An 18,414-nucleotide genomic window follows, 5' to 3' on the forward strand; every position below is an offset into this window, starting at 1 on the left:
CCGGGTGACAAAGGAAATGGATGTCTTACTCCTGTGGCTTTTCTTGTACCCTACGTGACCCAGGCTGAACACTGAATACTGTAGAGAGCTCTGTATAACTGGGAGGAGAGGAACAGTCTGGGGTTCGAACCCAGTTGGGAGAACAGCTTTAGGAGGCATTACCAGTGCTCCATCCACTTTCCCATAGGGACCCCGGGTGTCATTTGCCAATGATGGCCAGCAGCTTCCTGTGTTTCTCTGTGATGATGGCTCTCTGGCCTCTGGGGATGGTTGGCCTGTGGGAGGTCAGCCTGCAAATGCCAGTTACTCTAGTCGGGGCTGGGGGCTTTAACCACTGAGCAGTGGGGCCTCATGTGCCCATAGCTCAGCTTCTGCACCTGTCCGCAGGATCACTAGGAAGTGCATTATATAGTTTCTTCAGAAGCCTCCGGAGAGACTGAACCCAGCCACTCGAGGCTCTAACCCATTGATAAATACACCCTTATCCACCCCAGCCATGACTCCCTTTCCCTTGCTGTGCTTCCCGGGAGTGTGTCCAAGCTGAGTATTTTCCTGATATCTCTACACCAAGATTTATTTCATGAAGAACCCGGACAAAAACAATGACCGAAGCAGGAAGTTTGGGAGGACTTTGGTGCTGTCCCCTAGAAGATAGAACTATTCCAACCCGCACTTCCTTTTCCTCCCTCTTTCCCTCCTTCTATTTCACAGTGCAGTGTTGATGTTTTTTTTTCTGACAGTTCTATAAATAGTCTAATTATTCAGTGTTCTAGCTCAGCAAACGGTGTTGGTAACGATCCATAATTCTGTAAAGGATGGTTGATGCACGTGACCACAACCAGAGATAGCGTAGCTCTCTTAAGGGAACCCTTAAGAGAGGGCTCATGCCATACCAAGAACAGAGATGGCACTCGGAGGCCGTTAGACATCAGAATGGATGTGGGCTTGTGTGCTTCGCTTAACCTTTAAACTTCCACAGAGACCTTTTAAATTAAGAGAGAGACCTTATCAGCCCAGGCCAGCTTTGGAATGGCGTGCGTGGAGGTTGGGGACAGCTGAGATGAATGGAGACTGTGGGAAAGGGAAATAAAGGAACCTTCATTAAGCCTCCCCCAGTGTTAATGAACACTACAGCAGAGCTCACAGAGCCCAGAGAAAATGCTGCCACTGAGGAATATTTATCATCATCTGAGAAGATTTGTAACCAAGAGTGAGAGTGTGAATAACCTGGCCCCTGGTCCTCCGGGCATCGTGTGCAGAAGAGTTCCCCGAGGATGCCACATTACATAGCTGATTGGATAGGCAATTAATAGGAGGGAGCCGTTAAAAATAACCAGGATCACCGTGGCGGCGCTGTGTTGGTGGGGTTTTTCTTTTGTCTTGTTCCTTCCTGGAGATCTCTTTGCTAGCCTAGTAGGAAACAACATACATGTTCACGGGTTTTTAATAGGCAAGCAAAAATGGGAATGGATGTAAACAAAACAATGTGAAAGGAGACAGCAGGTCGAGGAAGTGCCTGCAGATGCATTTGGGGAACACCCCCTGGTGCCTTTTGGAATCAAGTAGGGAAATGTTCCCAAGTCACACAGGGAGAAGAAGGGGGCCCACAGATCTTATTTTTAGAGTGAAAAAAAAATGTGGCCTCTAACTTCTGTCTTGATGAACACGTTGGCTAGTGGCTCATACCTCAGGTCTTTTGGCAGGGAATGAGAAGTTAGGGAGGTGGGAAGGACACCTTTGTCTGGTGATGGGAAGCTGTTTAATTACGTCCTCACCCTCTCTGCCGTATCGTAGGGACAGTTATGCCTTGGGTACGGCTCTCTCCAGAGGAAGAGAGCTGTCTTCGCTTCCTTCAGCTCATTCCATGATCCAAAGAAAACTCTGTAGAGAGTAACTTCAATGGCTGTGAGGGTTCCCCAGAGTTTGAGTAAAGTGATTCCATTGATGTAGGTTAGTCTTTGGTATACAATCTGTGTTGGTTCTCAGGTTGAAATGTCTCAGCTCTACAGAAGGACTTTCCTGGGGCCTGTTATAGATACAGATATGGAGCCTATTCCAGTCTCTCGGGATTTGGGTTTGGGGTGGTCCTCCGGATACCCCTCTCCCAGCCATGCCCAATGATGGCTACCTTTTCAGTCTGCCTCTGCTAAGCGTTTTCTCTGCCTTGCCTCCTAGAATGCCTATGTCAACATCAACCGCATCATGTCTGTCGCTTCCCGCCTCTCAGAGGCCGGCCATTACGCCTCCCAGCAAATCAAGCAGATCTCCACGCAACTAGACCAGGAGTGGAAGAGCTTTGCTGCTGCCCTGGATGAACGCAGCACCATCCTGGCCATGTCCGCTGTGTTCCATCAGAAGGCAGAGCAGGTAAGACCCAGAGACCTGTCGCAGATGGTAGTAGTGGGCGGTAGTAAGAGCAGGGCATGGCAGGATAGGAACACACAGGCACACTCTGCACAGACAACCTTAAGATCCTGCTGAATAGCTTCAGTAATAAACCTTGTTTTCCATATATATATATATATATATATATGTATGTATATATATATGTATGTATGTATATGGAGCATTGGTAACTTATGGCTTTACTTTTCACGTAAACAGGAGAGAACTCAGAGGTAGGTGTGTGTGTGTGTGTGTGTGTGTGTGTGTGTGTGTGTGTGTGTGTGTGTTGACTATCTGATTAATGGACTCTGAACAGAGACAAAAGGAATGAAAGACTTGATGACTTGAGTGCTGAGAGCAGAGGAAACTAATTTTACACAAAGCATTTGTTAGGTATTTGATATGGATAGTAATAAGTTAGTAACGATGCAATGGGCAGAAATAGTGGTCACTGTTGCTGCATGCAGTAGCTATATGAGCCCATTGTACAAAGAGGAACACTGAGACTCTGAGTACATGACCTGCATAATAGCCTGTGTGATATGTTAGGTCCTGGCTCTAACCAGCTCCTGGAGAACAAGTTGTCAATTTTTTCAGAAGTTGTACGAGTTAATTGCTCAGCATTGCCATATGTTAAAAGCATACTTAAAACTCATCACTTCCTGGTTACTACACTTATTATAATCTATGTTCTTGGAGTTATTAGGGTTTCTGTGATGGAAATACTATAGAATTGTGGACTACTGGCCATCCCTTCCCACTTCCCATTCAGTAATGTCACATTGGTGGGCTGAAGTGTCAAAAACATAAGAGTTTTAAACCATGGAAGCCATCAACTGCTGCAAATCAGGGCTGGATGATCTCCTCTAGAATCCTGAGAAACTGGGAGGGTGTGATTTTACAGTTATGAAGTGAGTAGCACAGAGTCCAGGAATATCCTTTCAGTATCCACACTCACATCACTGAGGGGCAAGCTTTGGTATTACTCCTTAACGTAAACAAAAATATCACAGTGTTGTATTGGAGCGATTTAAGCTTGGTTGACTGTGGACACAAGAGTTTATCTTGTGAGAGTGGATTGGCTCTGGGAAACTACAGTGTAGATCATAGTGTATGTTATTCTCTATAAGCTGTAGATTACACATCCTTTATATTAATAAAATTTGTAATGTGCTCATGTGTATGAATACACACACACACACACACACACATTCATGTATGTACTAAATGTTAAACATTTTCTCACATCCACTGCTAAAATCATACAGTCTCTGGGCTGCTGAGGCTTCAAGCCAGAAGTGACTAACATTAAACACCTGTGGTCGTCTAAGTTTCTTTTGTGGTGTTCTGGTTAGGGAACCCACCAGTAAAGGAGTTTCCGACACATATCTTAAATCCCATCCCAACCAGTCTAACAGGAAAGACAACATGGAACCATGGAATCGTGACTTTGAGGCCAGATATGAGGTTCTACACCCAGCCCCCTACTTCTTAAATTTCAGACATGCCAACCCCACCTCTAAGCTCCTTTTCCCTTCTCTAGTGTGAGCCTGTTATCAGTCTCGCAGGGCTGTTGGGAGGAGATGGACTGTGATAGGTGGGCCGTGTAAGCTGTCTAATGTGCTTCCAACTGGTAGGTGTTACTACCTCGTGTATTTGCTACACACACTGGCCCAGCATCCTTTTATTTTTTTTCACCTGTGTTTATTTCCATCTGTAACTGTCCCCCACTCGGAAATAAATACTTGCTATAAATCAAGACATGGCCCTACACACTTTGAGAGGGACCTGGCCACATCTTTTCTTTGAACTAAGGAGTGGCTGGTTCCTTCTTAGGATCCTAAGGACATTGGTGTCCAGCCTGTTCTGTCTTCAGCTCTACCGCTTGCTCACATGGTTCTGGGTTTATCTAGTTAGCATGGGAGACTTGGTCCTTCCTTCTGTCTCTGGCTTCCTTGCTTTAGGCTGACCACTGTGTGGGACCTGCTCTAGGACTCTTGTGATTGAAACAGGGAAGTCCCTCTATCCCCAGGTGACACCAGAATGTCGAGTTGTTCCCGGGTTCTTCTGTGAAGTACCTCCAGGTGGAACAAAAACCCAACAGGAAGCATCCCAGTATGTCCCCTCTGACACCGCAGAGTACCTGGCAATTCAGAGATGCCTAAAGCCGCAGAATGTAAAACCAGGCATAGCAGCCAGCAGTCCAGGGGCTAGGAACTGACAGACACCAGGGTGAGTAGTCACATATTTGCAGAAGAAAACACAGGGCCAGAACTGAGAGCAACGGCTGATTTGAGATTTTCTGACTTGGATTGGTTTGGCTCAGAAACAAGTTTATTTGTATCTTATTTTAGTGCAGTTTCCTCAGGGAAAATCATAAACCACGTTTCTCTTTAGTTGGGGAGAAAGAAAAAAGTACGGATTCAAGACTATTTTTTATGCGTTTATTTAGGCAGCTCTTTATTGTCCTCCTATGGGCTGTTCTAGGCAATGAGATAATAAGGTATTTAGGCAATTAATTTAAATGGAGCTGTGCACCCAGGCAAGGGAATCACACAGGCAGTACCATTCCAGACTGTTGGGTGAAGAATTATTTGCATTTTAGAGGTGTATTTTTTCCACCCAATAAATCTGAGTAGCTTTTAGATAGCTCACCTTTTGTACAGGGAGACCCATAGTTTTCTACAGTTGTTAATTTTAATTTTTAAATAATTTTATGTCTGCTAAGGTCTGTCTGTACACCATATCCCAGGAGCCACTGCCATTATAGGAGCGACACAGGACACAGTCTGCCCTCAGGATCACTGGTCAAATGCAAGTCCTGTTGAGCCTTAATCTGAATACCCTATAGGAGGTCCCAGGGGATGCTGGCGATACTCTTGGGGTGTTCTTTGCATCTCCCCACAATTCCCTGTGCACAGGAAGCACAGGCCAGCAAACTCTCATTGCATCCCATTCAACCCTCTCACATGCCCAGATGTGCAAGGACTCATTACCTGTGGGCTATAGCGGGCTGTGTAGGTGCCTGGACTTGGCGGGTGTTGCGTGGGCATATCCTATTGGACATCCAGATACCTGGCCCTGCTCCGTCCTTGTAGAAACTGTCCTTTCCAAATGTCTCCTTGCCTGGACTTGGTAGTAGGGGTTAGTTCAGCCTTCTGAAGGTATTTCTGAGGTACTACAATTTCTCATCATTGTTCCCACGGTGTCTGACCCTCTCTAATGTTTAACTTACCCATTCTCTACCCAGTACCCCGTACTGACTTGCCTGGCATCTCTTTCCAGTTCCTGTCGGGAGTGGATGCCTGGTGCAAGATGTGTAGTGAAGGTGGCCTTCCCTCTGAGATGCAGGACCTGGAGCTGGCAATCCACCACCACCAGTCTCTGTATGAGCAAGTGACCCAGGCCTACACAGAGGTAAGAACCTGAGGGACAACCATGGGTCTGTGTGTGTTGGGTGAGGGGGCAGGAGTACTGCCATGTGTGCCGCGGAATAACCTGGGCTGGATTTTAAGAGAAGAACATTTTCTTCTTTCCAGAGGTGTCTTTAGGAACCTCGACCTGTAAGCTCTGGAGTCTCTAGCTAGCAGCAGACGTGGTTTGAGCACCCACCCTGGTACATTCTTCCCCCTTCACATGGACCTAGACAGCCCTTCACCTTGTGTGGATAGTGAATGTCCTCCTGAAGGAAGAAGGGCATGAGGAAGCAAGGCTAACTCTGATGTGTTTGCCTTCTTGTTGGTAAAAGAATGGGTAACATCAGCACCCTCACCCCTTAAAAAAAAATACGGCTCACTGAGCAATACTCTTTCCTTCTTGGAAGAGCCAGAGGAAATCCCACTGTGTGCAGGAGTAGGAAGCTGCCATTCATGCAAAGGGCAAGCTGAAAGGCCCTTCCACCAATAAGTAAATTCTGGAAAACGGTTTTCCAGTATCGACTGTTTGGAGAGGGAGAGGCATGCATTCAGTGGGGCCAGGCACCGTGGGGTCACGGGTGTTGATCCTACAATGCCACTTCCCAGAATGAGCAGTGCTCCTGATTGTGGCGGGGTACCGGGGACAGGAATGACAGGGGTACACTACCCACTGCCACCAGCACTGAGGCTGAAGCTGGGGAGTTCAGGAATGTGAGTGGTGTGTCTACAATCTGAAGGTCCCGACCCTACTCTGCATATTCTAGGAAGACGCATCTCAAGAAAAACCAGGGCATTCTATAAAGGGGGGGAAAGAAAGGGTGTAAGAGCCAGTAAAGATCACAGAAGGAAAATGAACAAAAATTTAAAAAGATAGGTAGCAGAAGAGGTGATAGAGATGAAGGTAAAATGGTAGCCAGTGCTATGTGCTGGGCCCTGTGTGCTCTGCACATTCTAGCTCATTTAATAGCTACTACCACCCTGTGAAGTGTGTGCCCTTACCATCTCCCTTCTACGGACAAGGGCTGCCACCCTGTGAAGTGTGCACCCTTACCATTCCCCTTCTACAGACAAGGGCTGCCACCCTGCGAAGTGTGCACCCTTACCATTCCCCTTTTACAGACAAGGACACTGAGGACCAATGCCTCTCTCAGTGTATCCAGAAGCTTGGAGCCAAGCAGAGGAAGCTGAGGACGAGAAAGTTGGGAGACTTAGGCTGACGACACAGGTGGCTTTCTTTCTGACATGAAGTCCTGGCAGCTGATGTAGTCAGAGAGAGTCACTCAGAATAGTCACTCAGGAAGCCTCTGAGATAGGGCAGGCACTATCGTGGACATCGGGGAAAGGGCCGAGAACAAGGTGGACTCTCTGCCCATGGGCAGTCAACTATACTTGGAGATGGGAGAGGGGCCTTCACACCCAACTGGCCAGGGGTCCTGCAGCCCCTGTCTCCCTCGACTCCGGATGTCCTGTTCTTCTCTAGACTGTAGACACCACGACTGGCACACTCCTTAGTTGTGATGAGCTTGGTGGGGACCGAGGATGTCAGGCAGATTCTTCTCGCCTCTCTCCGACCCTGCCTGCATTTGCTGTCCCTTGATCGGGGGCTCCTGGCCTGATCTCCCTTCCTTCCTGCAGGTCAGCCAGGACGGCAAAGCACTGCTGGATGTCCTGCAGCGCCCCCTGAGTCCTGGGAACTCGGAGTCTCTCACGGCCACAGCCAACTACTCCAAGGCGGTACACCAGGTGCTGGATGTGGTGCATGAGGTGCTGCACCACCAGCGGCGGCTGGAGAGCATCTGGCAGCACCGCAAGGTGCGGCTGCACCAGCGGCTGCAGCTGTGTGTCTTCCAGCAGGACGTGCAGCAGGTAAACAGGCTCTGTGCCCGCCCCCCAACCCCACCCCTGGCCTTGTGAAGGGCCGTGCATCTTGCTGAGCAGCTCTTAGGAGTGTTGGGAGGAGGTTTGACCTGAGTAGCAACTCCTTGTAATCAGGTAACTTCCTGCTGGCAGGGAGACCCTAGACAGCTCTGGTCGGGGGCGTCATATGAGCACTGCTGGAGAGGAACTCTACAGAAAGTGAACTCATTGCTTGATCAAGGATGTGGTGGACTGATAGTGTAGGGGTGGGGCAGCATAGGGAGGGGCCCTTATGATTTATTAACAAAGCTGGACCTTTGAAACCGATTTAAAGCAAGGCTATCAATCCTTGCACATCCCATGGTCAGAGGCTACTCTGGCTTTATCTGTCTTTTTTTGCATTATTGTGCTAGTCCCTGCTCTTCCATGGCTGCCGATAATAATGAAATGATCGTTTCTGATGTAACAATATAGCCAGGTCGTAAATGCCCATTCAGAGGAAATCACTCATTCTTTCCCACTTGTGCTTTCTGTTTCTCTGTCTTTGGGGGGAACCTGAGAGCTTTGCCCAGAGGACTCATACACTGAGTAGGGGGAGCTGCGTAGGATCTGGACCCAAGATCAAGGCCAAGGTCGTCTCCCTTTCACAGGTACAAACACCTGTTGTCAGACTCCTGTGATGATGGTCGCTGTGGGACTTCAGTATTCTATACCAGAAGTGCCCGTTCACTCTCCTTCCATTCTCCCAGTATAATCCAGAAAGAGCAAGATAGCATGAGGGAGTGAGAGTCTGGTCACAGGTCTTCACAGCTGCTGTTGACAGGAGCCTGGTACTAGGTGCCCAAAGTGGACGGGCAGGTTAGGGAGCATCCTTGCTATTGTTACACATTCCGGGAGTTGGCGTGAGTACGGGGACCTTCAGGCTTGCTCTTCTTTCTTGGGCTCCCCTAACTCCCTTGTGGCACCTCTTCCTGACTGACATGTGATGGAGTCATCATAAGGATACGTCAGTCCCCAGGGGTGAGCAACGGCTGATGTGCCAATCAGCTCTGAGGCCTGGGGCTGGCAGGAAGGGAGAAGCAGACGAGTCAGCTGCCTGCTCATGCCATCTGGAGCTGTCCAGATAAATTCATCACCCGGAGCTCAGAGATCAGGGAAGCTGTCTGGTCTGCAAGTGAGACAGATGAGTGAGGTGCCAGCCTCCCGGGGACAAAAGAAGGGTGTGGCTGCTTCCATAAACTCTCTGTGGCTTGCCAAGATGATATTGGCCACCAGTACAAGTGGGATAGTGTTTCTGGGCTCCTCATTACCCTCCTGTGGTGACACAGGCAGGCCTCTGGAGAGCTGCAGAACAGCTCTGAGGAGGGGAGCGAGTCACACTTGGGTTCTCACAGATCTGTAGTCATCAGACTTTCTTGTGACCACATGGCAGCTATACTATAGGGAAGAAAAATGTAATAAAGTCATAAAGAGGCATATATGGCTATTCTAGGACATCTTAACAATAAGTGTCTTAGATTATTGTATTGTTGGCGAAGTGGGAAAGCAGATGGAAGACTAGGCAGTGAGTGTGATGGGGGCTTGGGTATTCCTTGAAGACTGAAGAATTCTCAGGATGGTCAACTCCACTGTTCTTTTTAGGGTATGTAAGTGTTCACTCATCATCACCCACCCGCTTCATCATTTGCTCACTCATTTATTCTGTGCATATATGCAGGTAGGTGGGAGAATAGCTGTGGAAATAAGGGGGAATGAGTCTGTTGGTGGATCCCAATGACTTACCTGACATCCTGTCAATCATTGGTGCCTGGCAGCTGTCTGGACTGTGTTTCCAAAGGCAGCTGAACCACCCGCTCGGGGGTTGGAGTGATAGATGCGGTCTTCCTTCTTTTGACTCCCACCCCTGCATGAGCCATCCTAGTTTGGGGACACAGACCACACAAGCTATTTCCCTGCTTCAGCCCGGTGTGGAAGCATGTGCACGTAAGATGAGGAATTTAAGGTCATCTTAGGCCACATAGTGAGTTCAAGGCCAGCGTGAGCTACATGAGGCTCGGTCTCCAGAAACAAAATCTTGATAACCACTCACCATTGATCCCCACTGTCCTTTGAAACCTGTGCATGTCTCATCTGTACCAGTCGCCTCAAGAACGGAGGTCAGGATTTCTTTCTTTCTTTCTGGCTTTTAGCTGTGTCCACATGGAACTGGGTTTTCTTTATGCCTGATGAATGGACAGGAATCCTTAGAGGCCCTCTCCACCTGCTTTTGTCCAGTGACTCCTTGGTCCTCTCTCACCCAAGCAGTGGTTGCTTTATTCGTGAAGAGTGGAGCCAGCCTACGAGAACTGTGATATGACATCTTGAGGTTCTTGGTGTTCCTGGCCTGGGCTGAGGACACAGGGGATACAGGGGACACAATCTCAATGTTCATGCATCCCATGATGCTCACTGATTATTCAAGAAGTTCAGGTCTCTTTCATGGACCCAGAACTGAACTAAATGCTGCTGAGACACCTGGTCAGTTAATTAGAACGATACAAGAAAATACAAAGAGCACGTCTACCAGAGCACAGCAGTCAGCACGTAGGGTAATTGAATATCCATGGAACAGTTTCAGGCGACGGTGTGAGAAGTCAGGATTGGTGTCTTAAAGGAAAAGAGAGTTCTTTGGACCCTACCCATAGTCTGGACCTAAGATACCTAAACACATTTAGGATCCAGAGATGTTTTCTCATTAGCCTGCATGGGAGGCTGGTGTGCAGGTATCATCAGCCAGGGCAATGCAGAATGGCAGACACCAGCACAGGCTCAGGAGTCAGTAAATCCTGTCTGAACATGTCTTACCTCTGTGACCAACAGGACATAGACAGACTGCTGCATCTCATGATGTTGCTGGGTTTTTGTTTTTTCCCACCTCTAAATCAGGACTGATAACAATAGGACCTTACTCATGGCACAAAATGTAAACACAGTCCCTGCCTAGCGCATAGTCAAATTCTCTCTCTCCGTGGTCCTCGGGTGCCCCCTGCTGCTTGTGCTGTTGGGGATGCCCGGCTTCTGCTGTGTGGGTTGTCTGGTAAGGATTCTATTTCATTCCGTGACTAAATCTCAACGCTCTCAAAGCCCAAAACCACAGTCAGTAAAGCTTACTATATAGTTGAGGGAATTGAGTCCCAGAGATGTAAAGGGACTTGGTCATAACCACACAGCTAGTTGATGGTCGTGCCAGGATCAGAAAGTAGATCATCTGATCCATATTCCAGGTGCCCCAGGAGAGACACAGGCATAAAATAAGACTAGGGGAGAGGTAAAGATGCACATTATACAGGGGAAGACAGACCACATACCTCAGGCAGAGGCAGAGATAGACTTAAAGATGGAAGGCATTAAAACAGGTGCAGCCGGGGAGGGAGGTGAAATGAACGTGTGAAGTGGAGAGACAGACAAAAGAAAGAGCCAGAGACCCCCACTGGGGTGATGGAGAGCAGGCCAACCCCCAACTGTCTGACGTCCTGCCCCATTGCCATTTCTGAAGTTAGAGCTTGCCCAGGTAGGAATGTTTTGTCCTTTAAGCCTTGAAATAGGAGTGAAGCCGAGAGGTATAATCCAAAGATGTCAGTGGAAGAGATTGCATTTAAACACCTGCTTCCAGAACTGGCCTGCCTCCCTTCTCCTGGTCCCAGCAGGTGTGTTCTCGGCTTTCTTTCTCCCTGCTGGGTTGGGTGAATGCTGGAAATTCATCTTAAAGGTATAACTGGAATTGGATTAATTAAACTGAAGAAAGGGAAGGGTGCCTGCTATACACTCAGTGTGGAATGTTTTTCAGTCCTGTTTTTTTTTGGGGGGGGGGCGGCGTTCCATCTTAGTGTAGAACGGTATTGGGCAACATCAATAAAAGCACTCCATGACGGCATTGCCCGTCCTCTACCTTGTGCCTTTTGTGGTCTTGTTAACTCCTCCGGCTTCCCGTGTGTGCAAAAGGTTGCTTCCAAGCCCATGTAGACCCTACACAGCTGGAGAGAGCAAGGAGTAACTAGACATTTGCTCTTTCTGGGAGAAGTAAATTGCTTGTGTGTTTTCTTAGAGAAACTATATTTGGGAGCACCCCAGAAGGTCATCCTGTTCTGCCTCCCCTCCTTCCTTGCCTGGTTTTTGTTTTGTTTTATATGATGACTCTATAAACTTTATAGGGGCATCTTTATGATATCAAGTATTTTTGGAATGTCTCCTGTATGCAAGTTCTTGTGCTAGAAGCTTGAAGCCCCTGCGCCTGAAAGAAGACATATGCACCTTAGGACTTACTAGTGACACACAGCTGTCTGGGTTCAGGCCAGAAAGCAAAAGACTGATGACCTGGCAGAGTCCAGCGCAGAGTGCCCTCTGGTGGGGGTGAGAGTTGCGCTGATTCTTGGTGCACAGACAGAGAGCTTGGAGCAGTGTTCTTAGGAAGGTCAGGTGGAGAGCTAAGTCACAGGCAGAGCATGCAGGCAGGCAGACAGAGCAGGAATAGGAAGTCTAGCTGAACGCCCACCACCGGCTGGAAGAAGACGGAGCTGTTCATGATGGCGTGAATGTAGCCCTGGCACCTTTGAGGCTCCTATGGCCTCCTCCGAAAAGAGCATCTTGTTCTTAAGCAGTCCACTCCTGTAAGCTAGCAGGGGAGTGGCGGGAGATTCAGCTTGCTTGGTGGCAACGTTCTGAACTGATGACAAATACTAGTAGAACCAGACTTCTTGAACTGCAAAGGAGTCTCCCTGTATTCATTTTCCTGGTGCCTCATGTGGAAAATTATAGATTTTACTTTGTTGACTTTGTTTGCAAAAAAAAAAAAAAAAAATGCCTGAAAGAGATCTGTGAGTATTTAATTTCAGATAATCAGTCATTCACTAACTGTAGTGACTACAGTGCCTTAATCAGACTAAACCAGTTGGCCATTGAATAATCCATTTGGCAGTATATGTGATAAAAGGCAAGCATCACAGTTTGCATTGAGAATGATCAGCAACAACAACAACAACAAAGTGACCAAAGCATGATGAGTCTGGAAACTAACTTTTCCTATAGAAGAAAAGATAGTCTAGGAATAAAAGGCTTGCACACCTTGTGCACACAATCAGATCTTAGAATACACGTATGAAGAACCATTTCAGGATTTGAAATGGACTATTTCTATGATAAGAATGCTGGGAAGAAATTCAAACATCAAAGGAAAGATTAGTTCTGACTCTTGAGACTAAATTGTTTATAAAAGCTACATTGTTCAGAGCTCTGAATGCACCGGCTGTGTGAGGAGATGTGATTGGACATCTGATCCCTTCACTTGCCGTCTCCTGTTTAATCGCCCAACACCACGAGGCAGGTGGCAGTTCCATCTTTCTGAGAAGGAGATTAGAGAGGTGAAGTATACTCACTTCTGCTCCGACACCTGGTGGCGGAGCATAGCATCAAACCCCAGACTCCCTGACCTCAGAGCTCCTGCTGCTAGCCTCTCTGGTGGGGGGTGGGAATAAGACACAGCCCTGGGCCAAGGGGTTATCATTTAGTGCTAGAACGCCACTGATCAAACAGCCCTGGTGGGAGACTTGGTTCCTCAGGATGAGATTTTCCTAATGTTATGTAGCTACTGACAGCCTCAGATTGACCCTCAAACTGTCTGTCCCACAAAAACAGTCACATTCATGCTTTGACACTTTTCCTTGTGTCCCATCATTTAAGAATTGCTCTCTACACCTATTTATCTATAATACAAATTACCCCCAAATACCCACTCCCAGTTCTCATTTTTCAGTCGGTGATGTTAACTCAGCCTTGGTGAGGCTTTCCTTTGTTTCGTATATTTGAATAATATCCACTTGCCTGTGGCAGTAATTAGCAGTTTAAAATTTCTCACTTAAAATTTTAATGGTGATAATCCACTCATTCAGATATTTTCAGGTATAAAACACGTGGTTCTTTAGGCAGAATGAGAAGCCAGCCAGAGTACCAGCAGGCTTAGCTAAACTGGGGAAAGAGGGAAGGTGGGTTGAGTCGCTCTCTGATTGGAGTGAAGATAGAGAGCTCTTCCCATCTCTCTATGCTCTCTCTCATCCTAATGGGCATGCTCTATCCTTCTCCCGCCACCGCCCCCCCAGGAGGAGAAGGCAGTGGGTGCCTCTCCCCTCTTCTTGGACTCTGCAGGGTAGAGGCTGGCTACTTACATGTGCACACCCCTCTTTCTGGAAGTTTCATGGTATTCTCATATGCTCTTCCTTCTGGATCCCTATTTCCCATCTTGCCCTCCCCGGGCCCCCCCCCCCCCCCGTGTGTGTGTGTGTGTGTGTGTGTGTGTGTGTGTGTGTGTGTGTGTGTTAGTGAAAACTCTATTCTGACTGGAGTGATCCTCCCAAGATGATGATTTGCAAGGAAGCACTTTCCTTGTGTGTGGGAGATGGTGAGAGGAAGAAGTCCCTTTGGAGGGGTTACTGACCCTCTAGACTTCCTTGATGGATGGTTTACAACATCTTTAATGTCTTCGATATATTTTTAATTATGTTCATGAGTAATGAAAAAGGCATTCTTCAGGGTCACCTCCTGTGCTTAGCACATCCTCAGGCCTTCACATGTTAATTCTAGGGCACTGAGCACCGGGTGAAAGGATTCATGTCGTTACTAGCAGGGAACTATGGGAGGATTTTGAGCAGAGGGGAAGCAAAATCAGAGTGAATTTAGATAATCTGATAGATGAGCTGGGGGAGTGTAGGGAGAAGATGGGGAGTCATAGTAATGGAGTGTGGCAAGTGTGAGTGGGGTAATTGGACTCTGTGGGTCTGAGAGCCTTTAATGTAAAAATTACTAAAAAGTGCTGTCCAAAAAAAGTACTGTCCATTTTTTTTTTTTTTTTTTTTTTTTTTTTTTTTTTTTTTTTTTTAGAAACAACAAGGTGTCAGGTGTGCATATGGAACTGTGTTGCTCAAGGTTTAGTCCTTGGGTTCTTGGCATTAATGTCAGCCAGATAGAGTGGGGATGTTTTTCAAGCACCCTATGGGAGACAATTCCATACTTTTTGATTCACAATCTGGGGGTAAGTGGCACCTATATTTTAAAAGAACCCCAGAGGACTCTTAGAGTTCGGAGTTTCTGACAACAGTTTCAAGCCTTAGTGGGAAGAAGGGGGGGTCCATAAATTGATACCAGGCTGAGGAGAGTCTTTCAGAGAGGTTCCAGTTACCCCAACTTTAGTTCTACCTGGGGGGAGAGGTGTGGGATGTCTAGGGTGTCAAGGCCCCAACTGAGGATGCCTGAGACTTGAGGCGTTTGGGCTCTCAGCTGCCTTAGTCTGCCTGGCATGGACCTGTCAGTAGGAGGAACCCCAACTCCTAGGGGACAGACCAATTGATTACCTGCTAATGATCATTAGCTCAGCCCACCCAGAAAAATGATGGCCTCTCCTGCCACAGCATGACATTTATTTTGACCATACTTGTTCCAGAGAGGGGACCAAAAACAAAGTGGGTGACTGGTAATTGAGCACTTGAAGTGACGCCTGCCTGCTCTCAAGTCTCAACCTGGCTGGCGCTTGTGATCCTGGCAGTTCCTCTTTGGAAACAGTACACAGTGCGCGGTGTGAACAGACAAGAATAGTGATTTGATGGACTCTCCTGGGTGCTCTTGCACACTGTGTGTACTTGAGCCTTTAACAACAAAATATGTTCCAGATGCCTGCTGGTGCATAATTGCTGCAGAATGATGGCTTTCTGAATGGAAAGGGGCGGGGAGCCGGCGCGCTGGCACATACGCGTTGGGAGGAAGGAATTCTTTGCTGTACTAGAAGCATTGGATGCCCCTTGCTTTGCCATGGACCAATTTAGTATGCAAACTTAAAAGCCTGTTTTGAATAAGGTAATTTATCAGCGAAAACCAGATAAGGGAATCACAAGGTTGGGATTCGGATTCCGTATTTGATGGCAAGAGGCACCTATCTCCTTTCATGATTTCCACCTCTTAGCATGCAGGAAGTGGTAAAATCATGATTCTTTTAGTTCACTCGATCCTTTATTTAGCATTTGAGAACACAGCAGTGGACCAAACAAAGCCCTTGCCCACACGGAGTTCATACTGCGGGTGGAAATAAAGCAGGGCTCAAACCAAACAAGCATGTATGTGTCGCACGGCCATGGTGAATGACCAGAGTAGAGAGCTGAATAGAAACACCTTAGGATGGGTTTAAGAAGAGGGTCCAGGTGTGGAGAACAGGACCGCGAAGTCCTTACTGCCAAGGTTACCTTCCCTTTGTTCAGTTCTGTTCATGGCCACTGTTCAGTGATGATCAATAGTTTCCTTCAGAAGGATATTCCCCTCCTCCTTGGCTACTGGAAGACTGCCTACTGCCCTGAAGAACATTTCATCTTGATTGTATGTTAGATGGAGTAAACACAATTAGACAGAAAGAAAGGGGTGATTAAGAAACCCTGCATAATTGGTGCTCAAATCTGGTTCAGGATATGAAACAGCTCTTAGAAAAGGCTGTTCTGGGCAAGTGCTTATTTCTGGTTGAAATGTCAGGGCAGGAGAATGGAGCAAGCGTTTTTACAGGTGTTATTAGACGGTCTGATTGTTGAAGTGGTGAGTCCAGGCTACTCTAGTGACGAAGCAAAATTAGGCTTGTCCAGAATGGGGTCGCTCCACAGAGAGAGCAGAAGCCTTAGCTACAGATAAGTGTGGCGACCCATGGCCATAAATGTTCACCACCCATTCCCTAAGCAGGAGGGGCAAGCATGGATGCTGTGTGGTGGAGAAAGAGGAGGATCAGATTCAGTGTGAAAACCCCAAATTTCTTTCATTCTCTTGGGAGCTACCTGCCAAGTGGGGCAGTGACAGGGGACAGAGAAACACAAAGGAGCCACTCTGAATGCAGACTGTGAACAGTAGGGACATGGAAGAAGGTGGATGGCTAAGATCCGCCCCCAAAGGTCTGTAGGGGAGGAATCGGTTTGAGTATAGTTCAGTTGGGCACATACTGAACTATAGCAACCACAATGTGTTGAGTGCTGGCTGGGCTGTGCCCTGGAATTATAAGGAGGTTGCAGTCCCATGGGAGAGACAGGCCTGTGAGTCCATAATTGTGAAGATTTTTTTTTCTATGTGTATTTTTTTATGTTTGTTCATACAGAGTAATGGGTTTCATGATGGTATTTTCATCCTTATATGGACTTATACTTTGTTCTAATTAGTAATTGTTGTTTGAAAAGAATCAAAAGGATTGAGTGTGGCGGCACATGCTTATAATCCCAGGACTTTGGAGATGGGGCAGAAAGATGCAAGATTCAAGGACAGCCTTACCTATATCTTGAGTTTGAGGCCAGACTGGAGACATGAGACATTGTCTCAAAAACAACAACAACAAAACCCACCCAATCATAGAAAGGCTAGAGCCACCTTACCTTGGACAGGTCATTGAAGAATTGGCAGTGATTTTTACGTGTAGCCTCAAGTGTGACTAGGAAGCAGCCTGGGGAGTGGGAACCTGGAAGAGGATGACATAGCTCAAATGAAGAAGAAGACTAGGAACAAAACTCCTGAGAGCAGGGTGTGCAGAGGTGGGGCAGAATTTCACTAGCCAGTTGAGAGTGAGCAGGGCCAGTCCCAGATGTGTGGGCTTTGTGTACCAGGTTAACAGCTTCTCAAAACCACACCCCAGTCAACAGCCCTGTCAACAACATAGGCATCAACTCCATTCAAGTCTAAGGTGGTGCTTTTAAAATGGATGTAGTGTTTTTATTTTTTTTTAATGGTACTCCACCCATTCATGATGTAATCATTTGTTTTTAACCCTCAGTATATAAATTACATCTTTGAAAACAGAAGCACAGCTTGCCACATCAGATTGACAATTGTCACTAGGGGATATTTCCCACTCAAGTTCGGGGTTGCAGTGGTCACTGTCATGTATGAACGTAGCAGAGCATGCATGCAGAGAGAGATCCTAAGAAGTCCGCATCTATGAGCCAGCCTGCCTCGCTCCTTTCATTGTGTACGGTGACTCCCTCCCCCTCCGTTCCCAGCTGGCTGTGCCCCTGGTAGTCGGCCTTACTGCTTTCTTCTGTCACCACCACATTCAGCCACCAAACCCTGCAGTGGTTTTTCCAAATCTAAGCCTCCATCGGTCTTGTCAGAATATCTACTTTTGTCTCATTTTCTCACCTCTTGCTTCCCTCCAGTTGACTTTCCATAATCAAAGCAGCAGCTTTTCCGCGGGGATCTGATGGCATCTCTCCTCTTTGCAGCCTTTCGGTGGATGGTTACAAAGTAGTTACTAGAGCCTTCCATTCAGCGCACCATAACTCATTGAAGTTTTGGTCAGATTTCTCTGGACCTGTTTCCTATCTCCTTCCTATCTTGAGGCCTGCATGTGTGCGTCTTTTCCATTTCTAACTTAGCTAAGTAATATTGTCTCTTGAATCACAGTAAAGTCTCATTTCTTCAGAGACCTTCCCCAACTCCATCTAGAAAGCATCTGGCTTTTTGGTGATTTTCATCTCGGTGATTAATGAAGAGTTGTGCGATTTAGTGACTAGTGTTTGTTAGCCCATAGACCAAGTTCCTAGAGTTGGGACCACTCGTGAGTGTCTATAATCTCGTATCGTGGGGTAGCTCTAGTGCTCGCTTTTAGGGCACAGTAAGACTGATACATAAACATAGGAATATGTGAATGCTCATGTTCCATTCTTCTCTGCTGCTCAAGGACTCTTTAGAAAAAAACAAAAAAGACAACATCTCT

At 47.2% G+C, this 18,414-nt stretch overlaps 1 protein-coding gene across 22 annotated transcripts in view; it reads left to right on the plus strand.

Moving 5' to 3' along the window:
* Positions 1 to 18,414, plus strand: part of Kalrn (kalirin RhoGEF kinase) — a 607,498-nt gene that overhangs the window by 255,533 nt on the left and 333,551 nt on the right. For all 22 annotated transcript variants that reach the window (XM_028886329.2, XM_028886335.2, XM_037209787.1 and 19 more), the window contains exons 7-9: positions 2,176 to 2,367; positions 5,671 to 5,802; positions 7,437 to 7,667. In XM_028886329.2, coding sequence (XP_028742162.1) covers positions 2,176 to 2,367; positions 5,671 to 5,802; positions 7,437 to 7,667 — 555 coding nt within the window. The remainder of the gene's footprint in view (positions 1 to 2,175; positions 2,368 to 5,670; positions 5,803 to 7,436; positions 7,668 to 18,414) is intronic.

This window comes from Peromyscus leucopus, chromosome 12 (assembly GCF_004664715.2).
Source record: "Peromyscus leucopus breed LL Stock chromosome 12, UCI_PerLeu_2.1, whole genome shotgun sequence".
Taxonomy (NCBI): Eukaryota; Metazoa; Chordata; class Mammalia; order Rodentia; family Cricetidae; genus Peromyscus; species Peromyscus leucopus.